Raw genomic sequence first — 19,126 nt, 5'->3', positions numbered from 1 at the left:
ATTCCACAGCGCTGTTTAGTAAAAAAAAAGATAGGAAATCAGGGGAGAAATCACTTGTTAAGGATGATGAAAATTCCCAAGACAGCTATCACAGTGAAACATGGCTCCTCACAAATGTGCAGAACTATGTTGGTTCTCGTTATGCCAAATACCAAAAGACATTGCATGTCCACAGACAGGTTGAATGTAGGGATTTTATTTAAATCTGGTGAAGCATTTTCTGCCTGCCCTTAATGCAGATAACATTCGCACTTTGGATTCAATAAATTGTGAATTCATGTCCTCCTCCAGTACGTGACCATCTGATATTTCAGCATAGTATTGAGGGGCATGGCATTGCCTGAGATGCTGTCTTTCTAATGAGAAGTTAAATTAAGTTCTCATCTCCCTGTTTGGATGGATAGGAGTACCTCACAGGAATATGCAAAGAATTACAAGGCCAAAACTTAACCCCCAACCAGCACCATCAAACACAAATTAACTAGTTGCTCAACTAATTTACTGTATCTGTTAAAAACAGAAAATGTTGGAATTACTTACCAGATTTTGTATTGTTTAGTAGTCCATGTGGAACTCTGCTTGCACAAATTGGCTACCATATAATACCATTTAACAACAATACTGGATTTCAAAAGTCATTAATTGGTTGTGAAGCATGTTAGGGAGACTGATTTGTGAAAATGTGCTAATTAAATGCATGATTTTCCTTCTTCCTTGAAATTGCTATTTATCTCTGAAAAGTAATGCCTTGCAAGTGTTGAAGCTTAAGTCAACCAGTGGGAACCAAATATATTTTGAAAATTTCTTACAAACAATTTCAAGTGAACACAGTAAACATTATAATTTCCTCTAATTTTGAACATTTGGAACTTGTCCCACATGTGGGCAATACTGTTTCACATTTTTAACAGCCTTTGAAAACTATCCAACTGCAATTGGGTAGAAGTTATGGGAAATCTGACAGAGGTATTCAATGAAGGGTTTCTATTGTTTTAACAGCACTTTGTCTTCTTATATTGCAATGGGTTGAAACTTTTGCAGTTTCTGAACAATCAAATAGAACTGACCTCTGAAGGTGGCTGTGGTGAACTTATGTAGTAAATGATAAACAACCTCATTTTATCTTCAGGTGTACCTCCTACAAAAATAAGGGCAAAACATTTTTCAGCATAGAAGAATATCCAAAATTATTTCATATTGCACATAAAAGGATTTGACTTTGCATTAGAAATAATTGCTTAAAAAGTAACTTTATTCTTCAGCATTTTACATTTAATATGGAATGTTAACTCCTCCCAGACTAATCAAACTTGAAGGTTACAATATGTAAACAAAAAAAGGATGCATTTCAGAATTCTTCATTAAACTCCCAGAAATATATTAGCAATTGCTGTATTTAATGGTACAGCTTGAAAGACATGCCAATGTCGGCTGGGCAATACAGTGGTGGTGTGCTCTGTAAAACCAACACCGACTTTTCTGAATAAACAGTTTTCTCACTTATTGGCTTCCTTATATCAATAATGCTGCTGCAGGGAGACAAAGGTAAAAGCTCTAATGCACTTTATAAAATGCACCCTATAAAAAGGGTCCTTCTCCATCCTCTAACACATGCATATCCAGGAAGGATTGGGAAGACATTTACTGTTAATAATTTACACATATTTGAATCCTTTAATTATATAAACTAAAGTGTTGAGAATAATTGTTTACAACTGATTTAAAGGTTAATTTTTAATTTTAACAATTACCATCAGGATCAGAGATTATATCCAATAAAGACTTGTCTAGTGTGGACTTGCTCATCAATTTTTCTTCATATTCAAAATAAACATCCAACTTCCGAGCCTATCAGGAAAATTATTAACATTATTATCTTTAGAATTTACAGAAGATGTATTTACTTGCAAAATGATCTAACTATTTACCAAATAAAGTTTACAAAAAATTAACTGCAAAATGGATAATGATAACATTAGGAAAGGAAGCTTTATGATTAAGCAGAATCACGTAAATGTTTTATCCAAAAGTACAATGCAGAATATGCGTTGATTAAATGTGTTGAATCCAGGAAAAGGAAATATTAGAAAACAAAATCAGATAAGAATACTGAAAGCTAGAGTGAAATTTTCATTAAGGGTTTCAAAGCATATACAAAGTTAGCACTGATATATGATATGTTTTATTCCTACTCAAAAAACAATTTATAGAAAATTAATTAAATTTCTGTCTGTAGTAAAACCTTTCACTGAGAATCTGTCAGCTATAAGTCAAGGATATACAATGTAAACTGCAGCTAGAATCCAACCTGTGTAATTCAATCTGAATTCTTCCACCATTAAATTTCATTTCCGAGATCCGCAATGTCTCTGGTCAAATCCATCAGCCTTTGTGCAGTCTTGAACTGCCGAGTCTAGCTCAAATTGAACTTATTGTTGCTATTCAAACTTTTCATGGAAGAGACTTACAGCTATGAAAATAAGCAAGCTTTGATTCTATCAGACTAATCTAGATTTTAAAAACACTGGCATTAGAAATGAAAGGAAACAGTTTTTCAAATGAATCACACCAGCAAGTTCTGTAATTGAGCATGTAAATATTTCAAGTAGACAGATTACCTAAAACATAAATCTATATAGAGGAACTCAACTTCAAGCTGTAAAACTCAAAAATAAAAAAAAGGGACTTCCACTATTCTGAAACAGAGTAGCATCAGAAAGTGACAGAAAGAATGGAAAATAATTGAGGTTTAGGAATGATAGTGTCTTGCCAAAAGGCCAAGAATAGATCAGCTTACATAAGTAAACAAGTAACTCATCAGGGAACCTAAGGAAATCATTGTGTTTAGCCTGGACTGTACACAATACTTTAAACAGTAGCAGATGCTGTTGGCTTATGATGTGATAGATTTTCTCACAAACAATATTTTGTTGGATTGACTTGTAACCAAAGTCAGTCCATGATTAAGAAGAGTTGAAGAAACAGTCAAAAGTAATTCCAATAATATGGATGCAGATAATGCACTTAACAAGATAAAATGTCTCAACGCATTTTGCAGGAGCATTAGAAGTCTACCTTTATTGTCAATGCCACTGCTAGGCGGTGTAGTAACCATGCATTCCTGTAAATACAGCTTTGCAGTCAAACTCCAGGGAATCAGTTCAGTCAAATCAACAGATATTACAGAATGACAGAATTGACTGTCAGTGTGTGATTTTATTAAGCTTTCAGCATTGTACTGCTAAAATGTCCATTCAAAAGATGCTCCTGAAATAAATTAGACAACTGGCACACTCAAAGACCCAAAACGGCAAACTGTGCACCAAGGGGTATGGTCAGAAGCGAAGGGGAGTGGGCCACAGCCAAAGGTCAATAAGACTATGCCACGAGAGAGAAGCTTGAAGGCTCTTTTGCAGCAGTGTACCATCCTTGCTGCTGTCTCTGTAGGCACTGGCATCTGGTGGCCATCAGGCATGGGCAACACACACTCTCGCACTGTGAATCAAAATTTGACCCAAAGTTACAAAGGAATATTAGGAAAATTACTAAAACCTTAATCAAAAGGCCATCCTAAAAGAGAAAAGAGGAGTAGATAAGGAGATGGTTTAGGAAAGGAATTCCACAGCTTTCAGCCTAAGAAATTGTAGGCATAGGCACCAGTCATACAGCAATTAAAATCACAAGGAGCCAGATTTAGAAGAGTACCTCGTATCTTATTTTGACCAGAGAGGATGTGTGTTACGGGGCTGGATAGGGAGAGAAGTAGTCATGGAAGGATAGTAAGAGGCCATCAGATTGCCACAAGCTCGGGAGTTAGCTTTGTTCTCTGCAGTAAAAAAAACGTTAAAGCCAGAAGAAAACCAATTTTATTTATCTTTCAGCAGTTTTACATATTTATTAATTTTTATGGGATGTGGGCGTTGCTAGCTCGCCGGCATTTATTGCCTCATTGCCCTTGAGAGAAGGTGGTGGTGAGCGGCTGTCTTCAACCACTGCAACTCACCTCCTGTGGGATGACCCACAATGCCACTAGTGAGAAATTCCAGAATTTTGACCCAGTGACAGTGAAGGCACGGCAATATATTTCCAAGTTAGGATGGTGTCTGGCTTGGAGGGAACCTTGAAGATAATGGTGTTCCCATATATTTGCTGTCCTTGTCCTTGTGGGTTTGGAAGGTGCAGTCTTGATGAATTTCTGCATTGCATCTTGTAGATAGTACACACTGCTGCTACTGAGTGTTGGTGATAGAGAGAATGGATGCTTGTCGATGTGGTGCCAATAAAGCGGGCTGCTTTGTCCTGGTGTCAAGCTTCTTGAGTGTTGTTAGTGCTACACTCATCCAGGAAAGTGGGGAATATTCAATCACACTCCTGACTCGTGCCTTGGAGATGGTGGACAGGCTTTGCGGAGTCAGGAGATGAGTTAGTCACCGCAGTATTCCTAGCCTTTGTGGGGTGTCTGCATTTACGTGGTGAGTCCAGTTGAGTTTTTGATCAATGATAACTCCCAGGATGTTGTTAGTGGGGGATTCAGTGATGGTAACACCATTGAATGTCAAGGAGCAGAGGTTAGATTATCTCTTATTGGTGATGGTCATAGCCTGGCATTTCTGTGGCATGCATGTTACTTGCCACTTGTCAGCCCAAGCCTGGATATTGTCCAAAGGGACTTGCTGAATTTGGACGTGGACTGCTTTTGTGTCTGAGGAGTCACAAATGGTGCTGAACATTGTGCAATCATCAGCAAACATCCCTACTTCTAAGCTTATCATGGAAGGTCAGTGATGAAGCAGCTGAAGATGGTTGGGTCCAGTACACTACCCTGAGAAACTTCGCAGAGATGTTATGGAGCCTGAGATGACTGACTTTCAACAAGCACAACCATTTTTCTATGTGCCAGGTATGACTAACCATTGGAAAGCTTGCACCCTGATATCTATTGAATTTTGCTAGCGCTCCTTGATGCCACACATGGTTGAATGCAGCTTTGATGTCGTGAGCTGTTACTCTCATCTCATCTCTGGAATTCAGCTCTTTCGGCCATGTTTGAACCAAGGCTGTAATGAGGTCACAAACTGAATGGCTCTGGCAGAACCCACAGAGCGACACTGGGCAGGTTATTGCTGATGATTGATATGTTACACTGATGGAGGCAGTAATTGGCTGGGTTGGATTTGTCATGCTTTTTGTGTACAGGACATACCTGGGTATTTTCCAACATTGTCAGGTAGATATTAGCTTGGCGAAGGGAGCTGCAGGTTCTGGAGTACAAGTCTTCAGTACTATTGCCAGAATGCTATCAGGGCCCTTAGCCTTTGCAGTATTCAGCGCCTCCAACTGTTCCTTGACATTACGTGCAGTGAATTGAATTTGCTGAAGGCTGGGGACCACTGGAGGAGGTCGAGACGGATCATCTACTCAGCACTGCTGGCTGAAGATTGCTGCAAAAGCTTCAGCCTTATCTTTGGCATTGATGTGCTGGGCTCTTCCATCTTAGAGGATGAGGATATTTGTGGATCCTCTTCCTCAAGTGAGGTGTTTAATAATCCACCACCATTCACACCAGGATGTGGTAGAATGGCTGAGGTTGGATCTGATCTATTGGCTGTGGGATCACTTACTGCTTTGCTGTTTGGCGTGCAGATAGTCCTGTTTGGTGGCTTCACCAGGTTGACATCGCATCTTCAGGTTTGCCTAGTGCTGCCCCTGGCATTCCCTCCTGCATTGTCGATTGAATCAGGGTTAATCTCCTGTCTTGATGGTAATGGTTGAGTGGGGGCTATGCCGGGCCATAAGGTTCCAGATTGTGATGGAGTATTATTCTGCTGCAGTTGATGGCCCACAGCGCCTCATGGATACCCATTCTGGAGTTGCTAGATCCATTCCAAGTCTGTCCCATTTAGCATGGTGATAGTACCACACAACACTTTGGAGGTTATTCTCAATGTAAAGGTGGGACTTCATCTCTATGAGGATTGTGTCGTGGCGACTCTTACTGATACTGTTATAGACAGATGCAGCTGCAGCTGGCAGATGGCTGAGGATGAGGTCAAGTGTGTTTTTCCCTCTTGCTGGTTTCCTCACCACTTGCTGTAGACCCAATCTAACAGCTTTGTCCTTTAGGAACCGACCAGCTCGATCAGTAGTACTGCTGCTGAGTCACTCTTGGTGGTGGGCATTGAAATCCCCAACCCAGAGTACATTTTGTGCCCTTGCCATCCTCACTGCTTCCTCCAAATATTGTTCAATGTGAAGGAGTCCCACTCCATCAGCCGAGGGAGAATGGTGTGTGGTAACCAGCAGGAGGTTTCCTTGTTCATGTTTAACCTGAAGCCATGAGACTTCATGGGATCCAGAGTCAATGTTGAGGACTTCCAGGGCAACTCCCTCCCATCTGTATATTACTGTGCTGCCACCTCTGCTGGGTCTGTCCTGCCGGTGAACAGGTCATATCCAGGAATAGTGATGGTGGTGTCTGGGATGTTGTCTGTAAGGTATGATTCTATAAGTATGACTATGTCAGGCTATTACTTGACAAGTTTGTTTAACAGCTCTCCCGATGTTGGTGCTAGCCCCCCAGATGTTAGTGAGGAGGACTCTGCAGGGTAAACAGGGCTGTTCCTGCTGTTGTCTTTTCTGGTGCCTAGGTTGATGCCAGATGATCTGTCCAATTTCATTTCTTTGACACTTTGTAGCGATTGGTACAATTGAATGGCTTGCTAGGCCATTTCAGAGGACAACTGAGAGTCAATCACATTGCTGTGGGTCTGGAATCACATGTAGGCCAGATCAAGTAAGGAATTCATTTTTAAAAAATGAATTTAATGTCCATCATCTGCCATGGCAGTATTCAAACCTGGGTCTGCAGAATATTATCTGGGTGTCTGGATTAAAAGTCTAACAATAATATTACTAGGCCATCGCCGTTCCCAGTTGTTGTAAGTAGTGACTGCAAATTAGTAAATCAGAGACCTAATGCAAGTGTGAACCAGTTACCCTGCGCCTCCTGCAAACAACTGAAAGCATCCAGAGAAGCAGTGTTCTGATCAACAGAAAAGTCATGTCAGAAACTCTGTGAGCAGGGACAACTGACCTGCTTTCCAAGTCTTCCCCTCCTCCACATTTTCGGGGGGTTGGGGGGGGGGAAGTGTTGTGTGTGCGTCTGTATAGAGGGAGAGCATATAAAGGGGATAGAGTTTTAACTAGCAGAGTTAAAGGTTCACAATTGTTTACCTGCAACTATAGTATGTTTATTTCTAATAGATAATAAGTTCACGTTCAATACAGAGACCTGGGTCATGCATTCTATCAAATTGGATCCAAAAGTCAGGTAACTGAGGAATTATGTGATACATTTTTTAAAAATCTATGACTTTTGTGATTATCCCAAAAATAGTTAAATCTAGAGGTAATGTGGATGAGATTTGCAGCATCAGAGGTTGAGGCAGGGGTAGAGATGGGCAATGATACAAAGGTGGAAAGGGGCATTCTTGGTCATATACAGATATGTGTTTGGCAAGTTTATCTCATTGCCTTGGCTGAGATCAGTTAAACATGCACAAATTAAGGATGTGATTGTGCAATCTCATCTACATGATTTAATATCACACCAATGAGTTATGGGGAAATCACTAGAAAAATTTAGAAGTTTGGTTTTATCCCTAATTTGATTATAGAATTCAGTTATTTGTTGTAATTTTCTCCTCCTGCCTAAAGTTCATTTACCCCAGACAAACAAAATTAACATCTTTCTTTATCCTTACCTTATTTTTACTCTATTAGGAAGGGACTATTGACTAGCATATATATTAAAAAAAATCCTGGCGTGCCGATTTCTTTCCTTGCATATACAAGGAGAAAACACTTCAACAGAGTAAGAAATCACTCACTGACCAATTTCTATTTCTTTGCACAAATCATTAACAGCTGCAAAACAGGGTCTTCTAAGGAAAAAATAATGGCACCATCATTAAGAATGCCTAATTTTATTTCTGTAACATCACCCAACTGTTCCCTGCCTCAGCACTTCTGCTGAAGTTCTCATTCATGTCATTGTTACCAGTAGATTATTCACTTTTGGCTAGCTCCCATGTTCCATTTTTCATAAATTTGAGGTCATCCACATTTGTACTACCTGTACTTAATTTTCATTTGGCTTTATTTCACCAATCACCTCTAAGCAACTGACATACAATGGCTCCCAATTAAGCAACAAATACAAACTTTTTAGTCTTGATTGCAATCCCCTTCAAGGTGTTGCTTGGTTCCTACCTCTGCAATTTCCTCCAGCCCTACAATAGTCAGAGTTATTGGTATACCTCCAGTTTGGCTTCTTAAACATCTCTGATTTTAAGCACTCCCCCACTGACAGCCATTCCTTTAGCTGACAAAGCAATAAACTCTGGGTTTATTTAAACTTAATCATTATTAAACTTCCGTCTCCGTACACTTTCTTTCCTTGTTTAAAATATTCTTCAAGCCCTGTTTTTAACCTAACTTTTAGCAATCTGCTTCAATATTGTCTCATCGTGTTCAGAATCAAAATTTGTTTGATAACGCTCCTGGGAAATGCCTTGGAAAATGTTACTGCTTGAGTGGCACTATATAGGTACTAGTTGTTGTTCTCAATATCTTCAGAAAAATGGGCCAGTTTCATTTGCCATACAACTGGAAGACATTCCCAGATTTCCAAAAATATTTCCAAATCCTTTATGTCAAATTAACTGTCAAGATCCCAAGAACATGATTTATTTCTGGTTTCCTTTTGATACAATGATCAATAAATGATCCAAGACAATGCCTGGGGACTGTCTGCACTCCAAAGACTACAGTTGCATTAATCACTTCACAGGAATTATCCTCTATTTTCATCTGAAAATGACAATGCTTGGTCATATCAGTTGGTGAGATTTGTTGATGTTAGGCATAGCTTTTAGAATGACATATGGATTGACAAATCTCATTAAATCAGAGGACAGGGAAGAAAATGTAGATTACAGATAATCATGGCAGCAGCAACAAAAACTTCACTGGCTTAGATTGAAGATTGTGTAGGTTGCTCAGGAGACAAGGGAGGATAATAAGGAAACGGCATACAGTATTATGTTATATTAATCATTCAGGAATTCTATATCTCCATGAAGTGCAAACAAAACTGTCATCTATTAAAGTAAGCTTTAGCAGATTGAACTTTAATGGATGAAGATTCCCATTTTAAAAATCTGAACTGCTGACAGAACCAGGACATTGGTAATATGACAGTGTTTTAATTCATTCTGGTTCATTCTCCAGAAAAATGTACACCCAGTTCTCTTTAACATGGAACATAGTCTACGTCTTTTTGAGATTCAGAATTTCATACAGTACAGATCACTGCATATCTATTAAAAGGATTTAATTATTCAATCAAGTTTTATAGCAAAACAGTTACAGGAAATTTCCTGTTCACCTCAGTGGGAGGTCCCGAGATGGTGACCATTCTGATTTTACAAACTGTTGACTGACCTAACATTTCAAGCAGGGGCAGAAAAAAAAATGCAGTTACTTCATACAAACAGATTAGATGTCAAAATTAGAGAAAATGTAAATGCAATAAATATTTTACCTTAATGTGCTCTAAAACAGCTGTTGCCACATTTGTATGAAGATCAATGAGTCTTTTCTTCTGTAGCAGTTCAGGGAGAGAGCTTCAAGAGAGACAGATATTACACTGACAGAGCATATTGTACTTTCTGAAAAAAAGCAAATCTTCTAAAAAAGATTTAACAAGCTTTACAGAAATTCATATATACAGAGGAACTTTGATTATCTGAAGGACACGGGCGGGAAGTATTCCGTTTGGTTAATCGAATGCCAGATAATCAAATGCTGGATAACATAGTGTAGCCAAGCATCGGGACCTTGCTATCTTGCCAGATAATCGGAAATTCGGATAATCTAATGCTAGGTATTAGAGGTTCCTCTAATATTGCATTTGTGGGTGCACTAATTTGAAGATCTTCTTGATGGAATTTTAATTTACCTAATTTCTGAAAGGAGGCATTATACAATTTACATCATTTAAACAAGATGCATTTGTTTTTAATTAAAATAATACAAACAAAACAACAAGAGACTGGATTGCTGTACACAACCTATTTGGTTATGTAGAAATAATGGTTATCATGCCTCTATCAGTTGTCCATCAAAATATTTATTTATTTTACAAAAGCATGTAAGGCGTTGACATAGGATGTTGAAGAAAATAGAGTGAGACAGAGAGAAAAAGAAATGAATTTTCAAAAGCCTTTTAGTCATATAATGCCTTTTCTTGTCTCAGAACTGTCTCCAAGTCCAGCGATTTAGCTTCTGCAGTGCAGTGACTTATAAATTCTAGTAAACGTTTGACAAAGGTAATGGGACTGAGGAATGCAGAACAAATCTCTTACGGAAACAACAATAATGTATATAATGTTTTCTGACTGGCAAGAGGACAACAAATGAAATGTTGAAAAAATATATAACTATCATTATAATTAACGAAGATGAAATATTTACAACATAAATAGTAGCTATTAAAAAATCTCATTTTCAAAGAGTGGAGGGATTTATCCATTAAATTGTGTGCTTGAATAGATGAATCTGAGGAACCAACTAAAGTTCTCCAATCAACTGAGGTAATTCAGAAATACCAACTTAAGTAATTCTTCCACTGTTTTGTGTCTTCGAAGTAATATTAATAATGAAAAGATCACCTCTGTAACAGGTAAATATATAGCAACTAACATAATACAACATCTATGGTGCTTCACAGGAGAGTTATAAATCAAAATGTCACACCAAACCCATGGAGTTCAGGTAAAATATTAGCACAACTACAGCACTGGTTAACAAAAGGAAGCAAAGAGTAAAATGGGTATTGTTAAGATGACAGGTGTAGTGTTACAAAAATCATTGCTAGGACCAACTAGCCACAAACTTACCTATGATTTTGAGAAAGAAACAGCATCAAATCTAAGTTGCCTGACAATATAAAGTTCGGTGTGAATGTATACTGTGAAGACAACGTTACTTGAATAAATCTCTTTATAGCCATTTTAAGTGACTGGATAACAGGTTTTAGATGGAGTACAATGTGGGGATGTGTGAAGTAATCCACTTTGGTTGTAAAGACACAGTAACAAAAAGGGTGAAACCGGTGAAAGTTGATGTCAATGATTTGGATGCACGCAGACAAGAAAAAAGTTAGCATGCTGGTACAGGAAACAATTAAGAAACAAGATGCCATGTTAGCCTTTATTGTAAGATATTTTGAGCACAGAATAAGGAAGCCTTGCTATAATTGTATAAAGCAGAGAGGCATCACACCTGGAATACAATGCAGTTTTGATCTCCATATTTAAGGAAGAAGAACAGTTCAGTAAAGTTTCATTAAACTGTATGTGGGATGAAAGGACTGTCCTAAAACAAGAGGCTGATTCAAATAGGAAAATATTGCCTGATATTTAGAAGAATGAAAAGTGATCTGGTTGAATTATGGAAGTTTACAGCCAGTTCCATGTGTGGCTCAGTGGGTTTCACCACTAGCTGCTGAGTTTAGATTCAAATCCTTCACGAGAAACATGAGATTTATATTATGGAGTGCTGACCATTAAAGTTCCTATTGACCTTGATAGAGAGATAACTAGACCTGTGGCACTAATTTGCAAGAAAAACAATCAAGTTTTTTCCACTGTCTAATTTTTAGGTTGATACTTGCCTAATATTTAGGGCCTTCATTTGTGCCTGAATAGTGAAGGTATAGAAATCCATTGTGCAGCCCCAGTGAAGGGTTGATTCCTACTGATCTTGTTCATTCTCATTGCTGATTTAGCACAGACTTGATGGGCCTGGAGGCCTCCTCCTGTGCTATAGCAATCAATGATTATGGAGTATTTTGATAAGGCAGACTCTGCAATGTTGTTTCACCTAGTTGTCTAGCCTTAGAACAAAGAGTTGATCATTTAAGTTAAAAATCACACAACACCAGGTTACAGTCCAACAGGTTTAATTGGAAGCACACTAGCTTTCGGAGCGTTGCTCCTTCATCAGGTGATAGTGACGCTATCACCTGGTGAAGGAGCAACGCTCCAAAAGGTAGTGTGCTTCCAATTAAACCTGTTGGACTGTAACCTGGTGTTGTGTGATTTTAACTTTGTACACCCCAGTCCAACACCAGCATCTCCAAATCTTGATCATTTAAAACTCCTTCATTCAAAGAACTGAATATTTGGAATTTTCTACATAGAATATAATGCATAATGCACCATCTAAGGCACAAACAGATTTTTGTTTTGTTTCTGAGGGGATCAAAGGATATGGTGAGCAGCTAGGAAAATAGAATTGAAGCCAATTATCAGCCATGATCGTACTGAAAGACAGAAAATACATGAGGTGCTGTATGGTCTACCTTTGCCCTTAAGTAATGCTTCAAAGAGAGAATTTTGATGGTATTTGGCGTCACTAGTTGGGTCAGCATGATTGCCCATTCCTAATTGCCCTAGAGAAGCAGGTAGTGAGCTGCCTCTGGAACAGTGGCACACTTGATGTGTAGTGAAATCCCAAATACTGTTAGGAAGGAAGTTCCAGGATTTTGACTCAGCGATAGTGCAGCAATGGTAACACAGTTCCAAATCAGGATGATGTGTGGCCTACAGTGGTGCTATCACCTTTGTTTGTGCAGTTGGTAGAGGCCACAAGTTTTGAAGATGCTTTCAAAGGAACCTTGATAAGCTACTGTAGTCAGGTGAAGCATTGATGAGGTTAGTGTGATTCTTCAATATTTGGACTTCTGCCACTCTATTGAAATGTTGCAATTCTTTTCAGCCTTTAATTCTCTGTCAAAATTCTTTTGCATCTATCACTGTGAATCAGCTATGAAAGGAGTCAAAGTTGAAGGTTGTGAACATCATGCCAATCAAGCAGACTGCTTTGCTTGCGATAGTGTCAAGCATTTTGAGTGCTGTTGGAGCTGCACCCATCTAGGCAAGTGGAGAGTACTGCATTGCACTCCTCAACTAGAGAGACAGGAGGGAATTCTCTACAGAATTCCCAGCCTCTGATCTGCGCTCATTGCCACAATGATTAAACGGCTGGTTCAGTTCAGTGTCTGGTCAACAAGCACCATCCCCCGCCCCTCCCCCTGACCCCCATACTGTTGGTGGAGGATTCAGGAAGGGTAACAATGTTATTGAATGTTAATGGGCAATGTTTATATTTTCGCTCTTTAAAGGTAGTCATTGCCTGGCACTTATGTAGTACAGATGTTTTTTGGCATTATCAGCACAAACCGTGCCTTTATCAAGGTCTTGCTGAAATTGGAAACAATCTGAGGAGTTGTGAATGTTGACGAACATTCCCATTTCTGACCTTATGACGGAACGAAGATCATTGACGAAGCAGCCAAAGACAGTTATGCCTAGGGCTCAACCCAGAGGAACTCAGACAATGATGCCCTATAATCCAAATGGCACAATCATCTTCCTTTCTGCTGGGTATGACTCCAACCAGATGAGAGTCGTGTGTGGTCAAAATCACCTTAATGTCAAGGTTAATCATACTCATCGCACAACAGTTTAGCTCTATTGTTCACATTTGGATTGTAATGATATCAGGAGCTAAGTGGCCCTGATGGAACTCAACTTAGCATCAGTGAGCAGGTCATTGTTTTTCAAAGTTAAAAATCACACAATACTAGATTACAGTCCAACAGGTTTAATTGGAAGCACTAGCTTTCGGAGTGCTGCTCCTTCATCAGGTGGTTGTGGAGTACACAAGTGGAAGACACAGAATTTATAGCAAAAGTTTACAGTGTGATGTAACTGAAATTATACACTGAAAATATCTTGATTGTTTGTTAAGTCTTTCATCTGTTAGAATGACGATGTTAGTTTCACTTCTTTCATATGTAAATCATAAAACTCTTTTTAAATTTTTATGATTTACATATGAGAGAAGTGAAACTAACACGGTCATTCTAACAGATGAGAGACTTAACAAACAATCAAGGTATTTTTCAATGTATAATTTCAGATACATCACACTGTAAGCTTTTGCTACAAATTCTGTGTCTTACAATCGTGTACTCCACAACCACCTGATGAAGGAGCAGTGCTCAAAAAGCTAGTGCTTCCAATTAAACCTATTGGACTATAACCTGGTGCTGGGTGATTTTTAACTTTGTACACCCCAGTCCAACACCGGCATCTCCAAATCATTGTTTTTCAATTGCTACTTTACAGCACTAAACTCCAGTCTATTCATTTCTGTCAGAAATAGAATTAATTTTTCAACTTCAGAACTTTACCACTAAAGAGGTGAAATGTTAAAGAGAAAAATAAGCATGTGGCGGGAGGTGTCAGAAGAACATTATGTTTAGAGGTGCTTTACTGTTTTATGGAAAAGTAACAATAATTTTTATTACTTTTGAAGAAGGTGCATTTTATTAAGCAAGATTTGTGACTTGGGTGTCATCCTAACATGTCTGAGGGAGTGAGTCTAAGTATTATGATTCATTCGTCAGAATTCAGAATAAGATTATGCTTTGCAATTTTATCTGCAAACTTAAGGTAACTGAAGGAATTCATATGGCCTATTTTAAAGGAGTCTTTTGACAGTAAATGTGGGTGGGTTGATTGTTACAAATCAAACAAAGGTTTATTTACTAGGAAGAGGTTACAAAATATTATTACATGATGACCAGGATAGCAGTCCTGAGCTTACAGTAGGTAGACTGAGTTTTGCAAAGCCCTAGAGAAGTGTTGAAGGTACTGGGTTATAAACAGCTATGCTATAAACTACCGATTTACTTACAAGATGAAAGGGAGTTAGGATCAAGGATGGCTAATTAGCATTTCTACCTAGATACATCAAAATGTGTTTCACATTGCTTTGGGCAAGAAGACAGAAGCAGCCATCTTTGAGATCAGGTTGCAGAGTTCGTGCCAAATAAATGAATAACAAAGACATTGCTGTGGCCATGGGCAAAAAGAAACTGCTCGGCATGGTCAGATGTGAGAGGAAGACCAATCACCAGTCAGAGATATATCCTGAGGATTCTGGAAAATTCATCCTGATGTGTCCAGAGGAGGAACAGCCATCAAACGGTTACACTGCTGGTGGCAGATTTAAGAAACCTTTCAAAAATTGCTTAAATTATCTAGAGACAGTCATTAAAGTTACGACTTGGTGAAACAAAAAGAATAGAATACTCAACAAAAGCTGGGGGCATGTGTGGAATGTATATGTAAAGATGGCAATTTGTTACTAGCATCAAAGCAAAATGTTCCTTTCTGCAGTTTAGAAGTTGCCAAAATAATTAGTTAAGAGTATTATATTTGTCACAGGAAACATCTCCAAAATGTGAAATGTCATTCTTTCAGCTTGCAACTAGAAGTTCGAATATCATTTTAAGGAGGATCAGTCAGTCCAGAGATTGTAATACATGGCAAACAATAGGGCTGAACTTCAGCTAGTCATGCAATAAATCTAAAACATCAGGTCAATGTACCACAATCTGGTTTAAAGTCATGACTCCCTGTTGGACTTTAATGCAACAACACTGAGACCAAAAAATATTTCCCTTCCAATCCACATTTCTGGCAAATATTTATCCTTCTTACTCTTTGAATACTTTTCATCTATCTGGGCACTAAAACCTACAATAGCATGTTAAATTAAAAAAACATGCTTCAAAAGGCAAAGTATGTATGCACACTTACATTTCACATTGATGCTTACCTGACTGCTGATGTAAGTTTGGCAGTATTATCAGAAAGCATGCTAATAGCACCATCATCCTCTCCCTCCAGCCCCTGTGAACCAAGAAACACAAACACAGTCAGAATCAGGATTTTGGTAGCAATTTCGATCTGCTAAAATAGAGTGAAGCTCAGGAAATTTCTTAAACAGTCATCAACGATGAACCTTTTGTTAAGTTGTGCAGTTAAATGTTGTTGGGCCGAATGGCCTGTTTCACACTGTAAGTAATCTAAGTAAATAGATAATTGCTTTATTGAACTTGTTGGCATGTGTTGAGTTGTGATGATAGGTCAAAGAAAACAAGCAAACCTACTTCATATCTGATATAAACAATCATTAAAATAAAAATAAGGTATAAAATATAAAAAGATTGCACAATTGTGAACACTTCAGTATAAAATAATTTAAACATTGCCAAATAGAGGTTACCTTTATTTACAGAATAAAAATAAAAGTTCTATCTCATGCAGACTGCATTCTATATTTAAGTTCATTGGTCATATAATAGCTGGTCCAGTATCTTAAATTCTTAGATTTAGATAGAATTTTATAAAGTTAGGGATTGGGCTTTCTCAGTTTCTTCATTCTAGTTTTTGGTGGAATTGTGTAATTTTTCTTTGATTCTATTACGTTTTTATTTTTTGCATGGCTGTGGCAAAAGTAACAAGAGGGAGGCCCAGGAAAAGCCTTTCCCACATTTCAGTACCGGAGCACATGCTCAATTTCATAAGGTTACTACATTTTGGTTCTGTAAAATTTAGAATAATTGAAGGGGATCACATGGACTTTTCTCAAGTCAGCCTTACAGTAACTCTGGATGATGTGATTATTGAAGTTCAAAGGAAAGCTTTGGATTTTGTTTTAAACTGGGAAGGAAGAACAAGGTATTTACACTTGGAGACAATGCAGTTTTCTCTGGGTTTGCAATCAATAGACTCCCAAAGTGCCAGAAAGGTGTTAAATATTGGGTTGTAAGTATTTATGCTATAATCTGTCCAATTATTTCTAAGCTAAAAAGGAATGGGATCAAGCAGAGCCAATGAGCATTTCTACACAGAAATTGAGGCTACTGAGTTTTCACAATGATAAGGGGACTAGGGGCCTCTCACAGTGCAATAGTAGTGTCCTTATCCCTGGACCAGGAGGCCTGGGCTAAAGTCCTACCTGTTCCAGAGGTGTGTAATAATTACTCTGAACAGGTTGATTAGGAAAATAGGTTACATTTTTAAAAAAGCAATGGCATGGGGAAGATATTTTTGGGATCTGGTTACATTTTTCACTACCAAACAAGTTAACAGCAGTTCCACTAAGTCATGAGAAAAATAAGGCTGTTTAACTCAAGGTTACCACAGTCAATTACTGGAGGCAGACAGTCTCTAGATGAAGGGACAATTCTGCAATTTTCAAAGGATGTGTGTCATAGTATGGCTGGAGGAAGAAGAATCATTGGAACAGGTTTTCTTGCTGATACTGGATTTCAGAAACCACTAGCAAAGTGACTGAAGTACCTGGAGTTGGTTGCTTGAAGTTACCACTCAACAAATAAGTTAATGGTAACCCATTGGATGCTGGGAATAACTGTGGTCTAATTGTTAAAATGACAGCAATTCTTGTAGAATGCCATGTGAGATAGGTATATAATGGGAATCTAGATTAGAGTGGTGCTGGAAAAACACAGCAGGTCAAGCAGCATCCGAGGTGCAGGGAAATCGACGGTTCGGGCAAAAACCCGTCATCAGGAATGGAATATAATGGGAATGTCAGTTTTCATAGTTTAAAGTAAAAGTCACCAAATCAAGAAAATAGTGTTTGGTCAATGGTGGTTTTTAATTCATTTGTTACAGAAAAATGTCTTTAAATGTGAAATCTTTTGCTATTCTTTCAGCCATCACCTTTTGAGTTTTCAGCATCAATTTTTTTTTTCAGTTATAAGTTTTAGTTACAGACATTTTTGATCATATTTTAAGAAAAAGGTAATGCAAGGGACACAATGGCATATTTATGAATTAGGCACTTAATGCTTAAATACAATTTTTAGAAGCAAAGTAAAATTCAGATTTGCTTTTCCCCAACTTTATCTTGGATGGATAAAGTACAAAAGCCCTTCTACATATTTCTTGAAGCAGCATAAATCTTGCTGTCATTAACTTTGTGCTTACTAGATGTAAATGTCCGTCAAAGTTTGATGAACAAATACTTTGTGTCTACCTTCAAAGCAGAAGATTCACTTTTTGTGTCAGAAATACAGGATAACCAAAAGCCAAATAAAAATGAGGAAACTGAAGTAATTAATATCAACAAAGAATATATATTGGAGAAATTCCTCAAAGATGATTCCCCCCATCGTACGGGATATTCATTGTGAACCTAGTTTGCACTGCTGAGGGTTACAGCAGTGATTGCTGATGAACTGGAGCTGTAGGATTGTGTAAAAATGGAGCTTTGACAGGCAACAAGTAGCAGATTGTTGCTACTTGCTGCCTGTCAAAGCTCCATTTGTGGTCTAGTGATCTAGTGATAAAGGTCTTCTACATGCCAACATTAATATTATTGGTTCCTAGGAAACCAAACAACCTGAGGTCAAGATCAAGATAGAGAGAAAAAAAAGAGTAAGCAGGAATGTATAAGGGCATTAGAGATTAATTAGACTTATATGCATGCAGTTCATAATTGATTATCAGTATCTAGAGTCAAACTATTTATAATAAATAGTAATTTTCATTAAGTACAGAAACTTGGTCTGTGCCTTCTTCAACCTGGGTCCAAAAGATACGAAAGTGGGGCATTTTATGTATTTTTAAAATCTTTAACTTTTGCAAGAACTCTGGGAATAGCAGGCTTGATTTCCAGTGTGCGAGACCAGAGAGTCGTTACACTTGACTCAAAGAACACTACCAACAACAGTTAATGAAGTACACCAATTTACACAGGATTTTACTTGTCTGATATCCTGCAGTCCATTCTGGAACGTACTCAATTACAGCTGATGATAGATCCACCTCTCAATGACTTTCCCACTGGTGGGCTGTAACTAGGATCAACTACAACCATAACCACAAAGGCAGAACCCTAACCTCACTATCAAACTGGCAGACAAGGGAGGCGCGGTAGTGGTTTGGCGCACCGACCTTTACACGGCTGAGGCTAAACGCCAGCTCGCGGACACCTCCTCCTACTGCCCCCTTGACTATGACCCCACCTCCCACCACCAAACCATCATCTCCCAGACCATCCATAACCTCATCACCTCAGAGGATCTCCCATCCACCGCCTCCAACCTCATAGTCCCACAACCCTGCACCGCCCGTTTCTACCTCCTGCCCAAAATCCACAAACCTGACTGCCCCGG

General features: G+C 38.4%; 1 protein-coding gene across 3 annotated transcripts in view; it reads right to left on the bottom strand.

Moving 5' to 3' along the window:
- Positions 1-19,126, bottom strand: part of scfd1 (sec1 family domain containing 1) — a 157,102-nt gene that overhangs the window by 72,376 nt on the left and 65,600 nt on the right. For all 3 annotated transcript variants that reach the window (XM_043698047.1, XM_043698046.1, XM_043698048.1), the window contains 4 exons: positions 15,757-15,830; positions 9,605-9,686; positions 1,752-1,848; positions 1,068-1,138 (listed from right to left, as the gene is read on the bottom strand). In XM_043698047.1, the coding sequence (XP_043553982.1) occupies positions 1,068-1,138; positions 1,752-1,848; positions 9,605-9,686; positions 15,757-15,830 (324 nt within the window). The remainder of the gene's footprint in view (positions 1-1,067; positions 1,139-1,751; positions 1,849-9,604; positions 9,687-15,756; positions 15,831-19,126) is intronic.

This window comes from Chiloscyllium plagiosum, chromosome 10 (genome assembly GCF_004010195.1).
Source record: "Chiloscyllium plagiosum isolate BGI_BamShark_2017 chromosome 10, ASM401019v2, whole genome shotgun sequence".
NCBI lineage: Eukaryota > Metazoa > Chordata > Chondrichthyes > Orectolobiformes > Hemiscylliidae > Chiloscyllium > Chiloscyllium plagiosum.
Note: the sequence above shows the minus strand (reverse complement) of the source record. Positions and strands in the feature narration are given on the sequence as shown.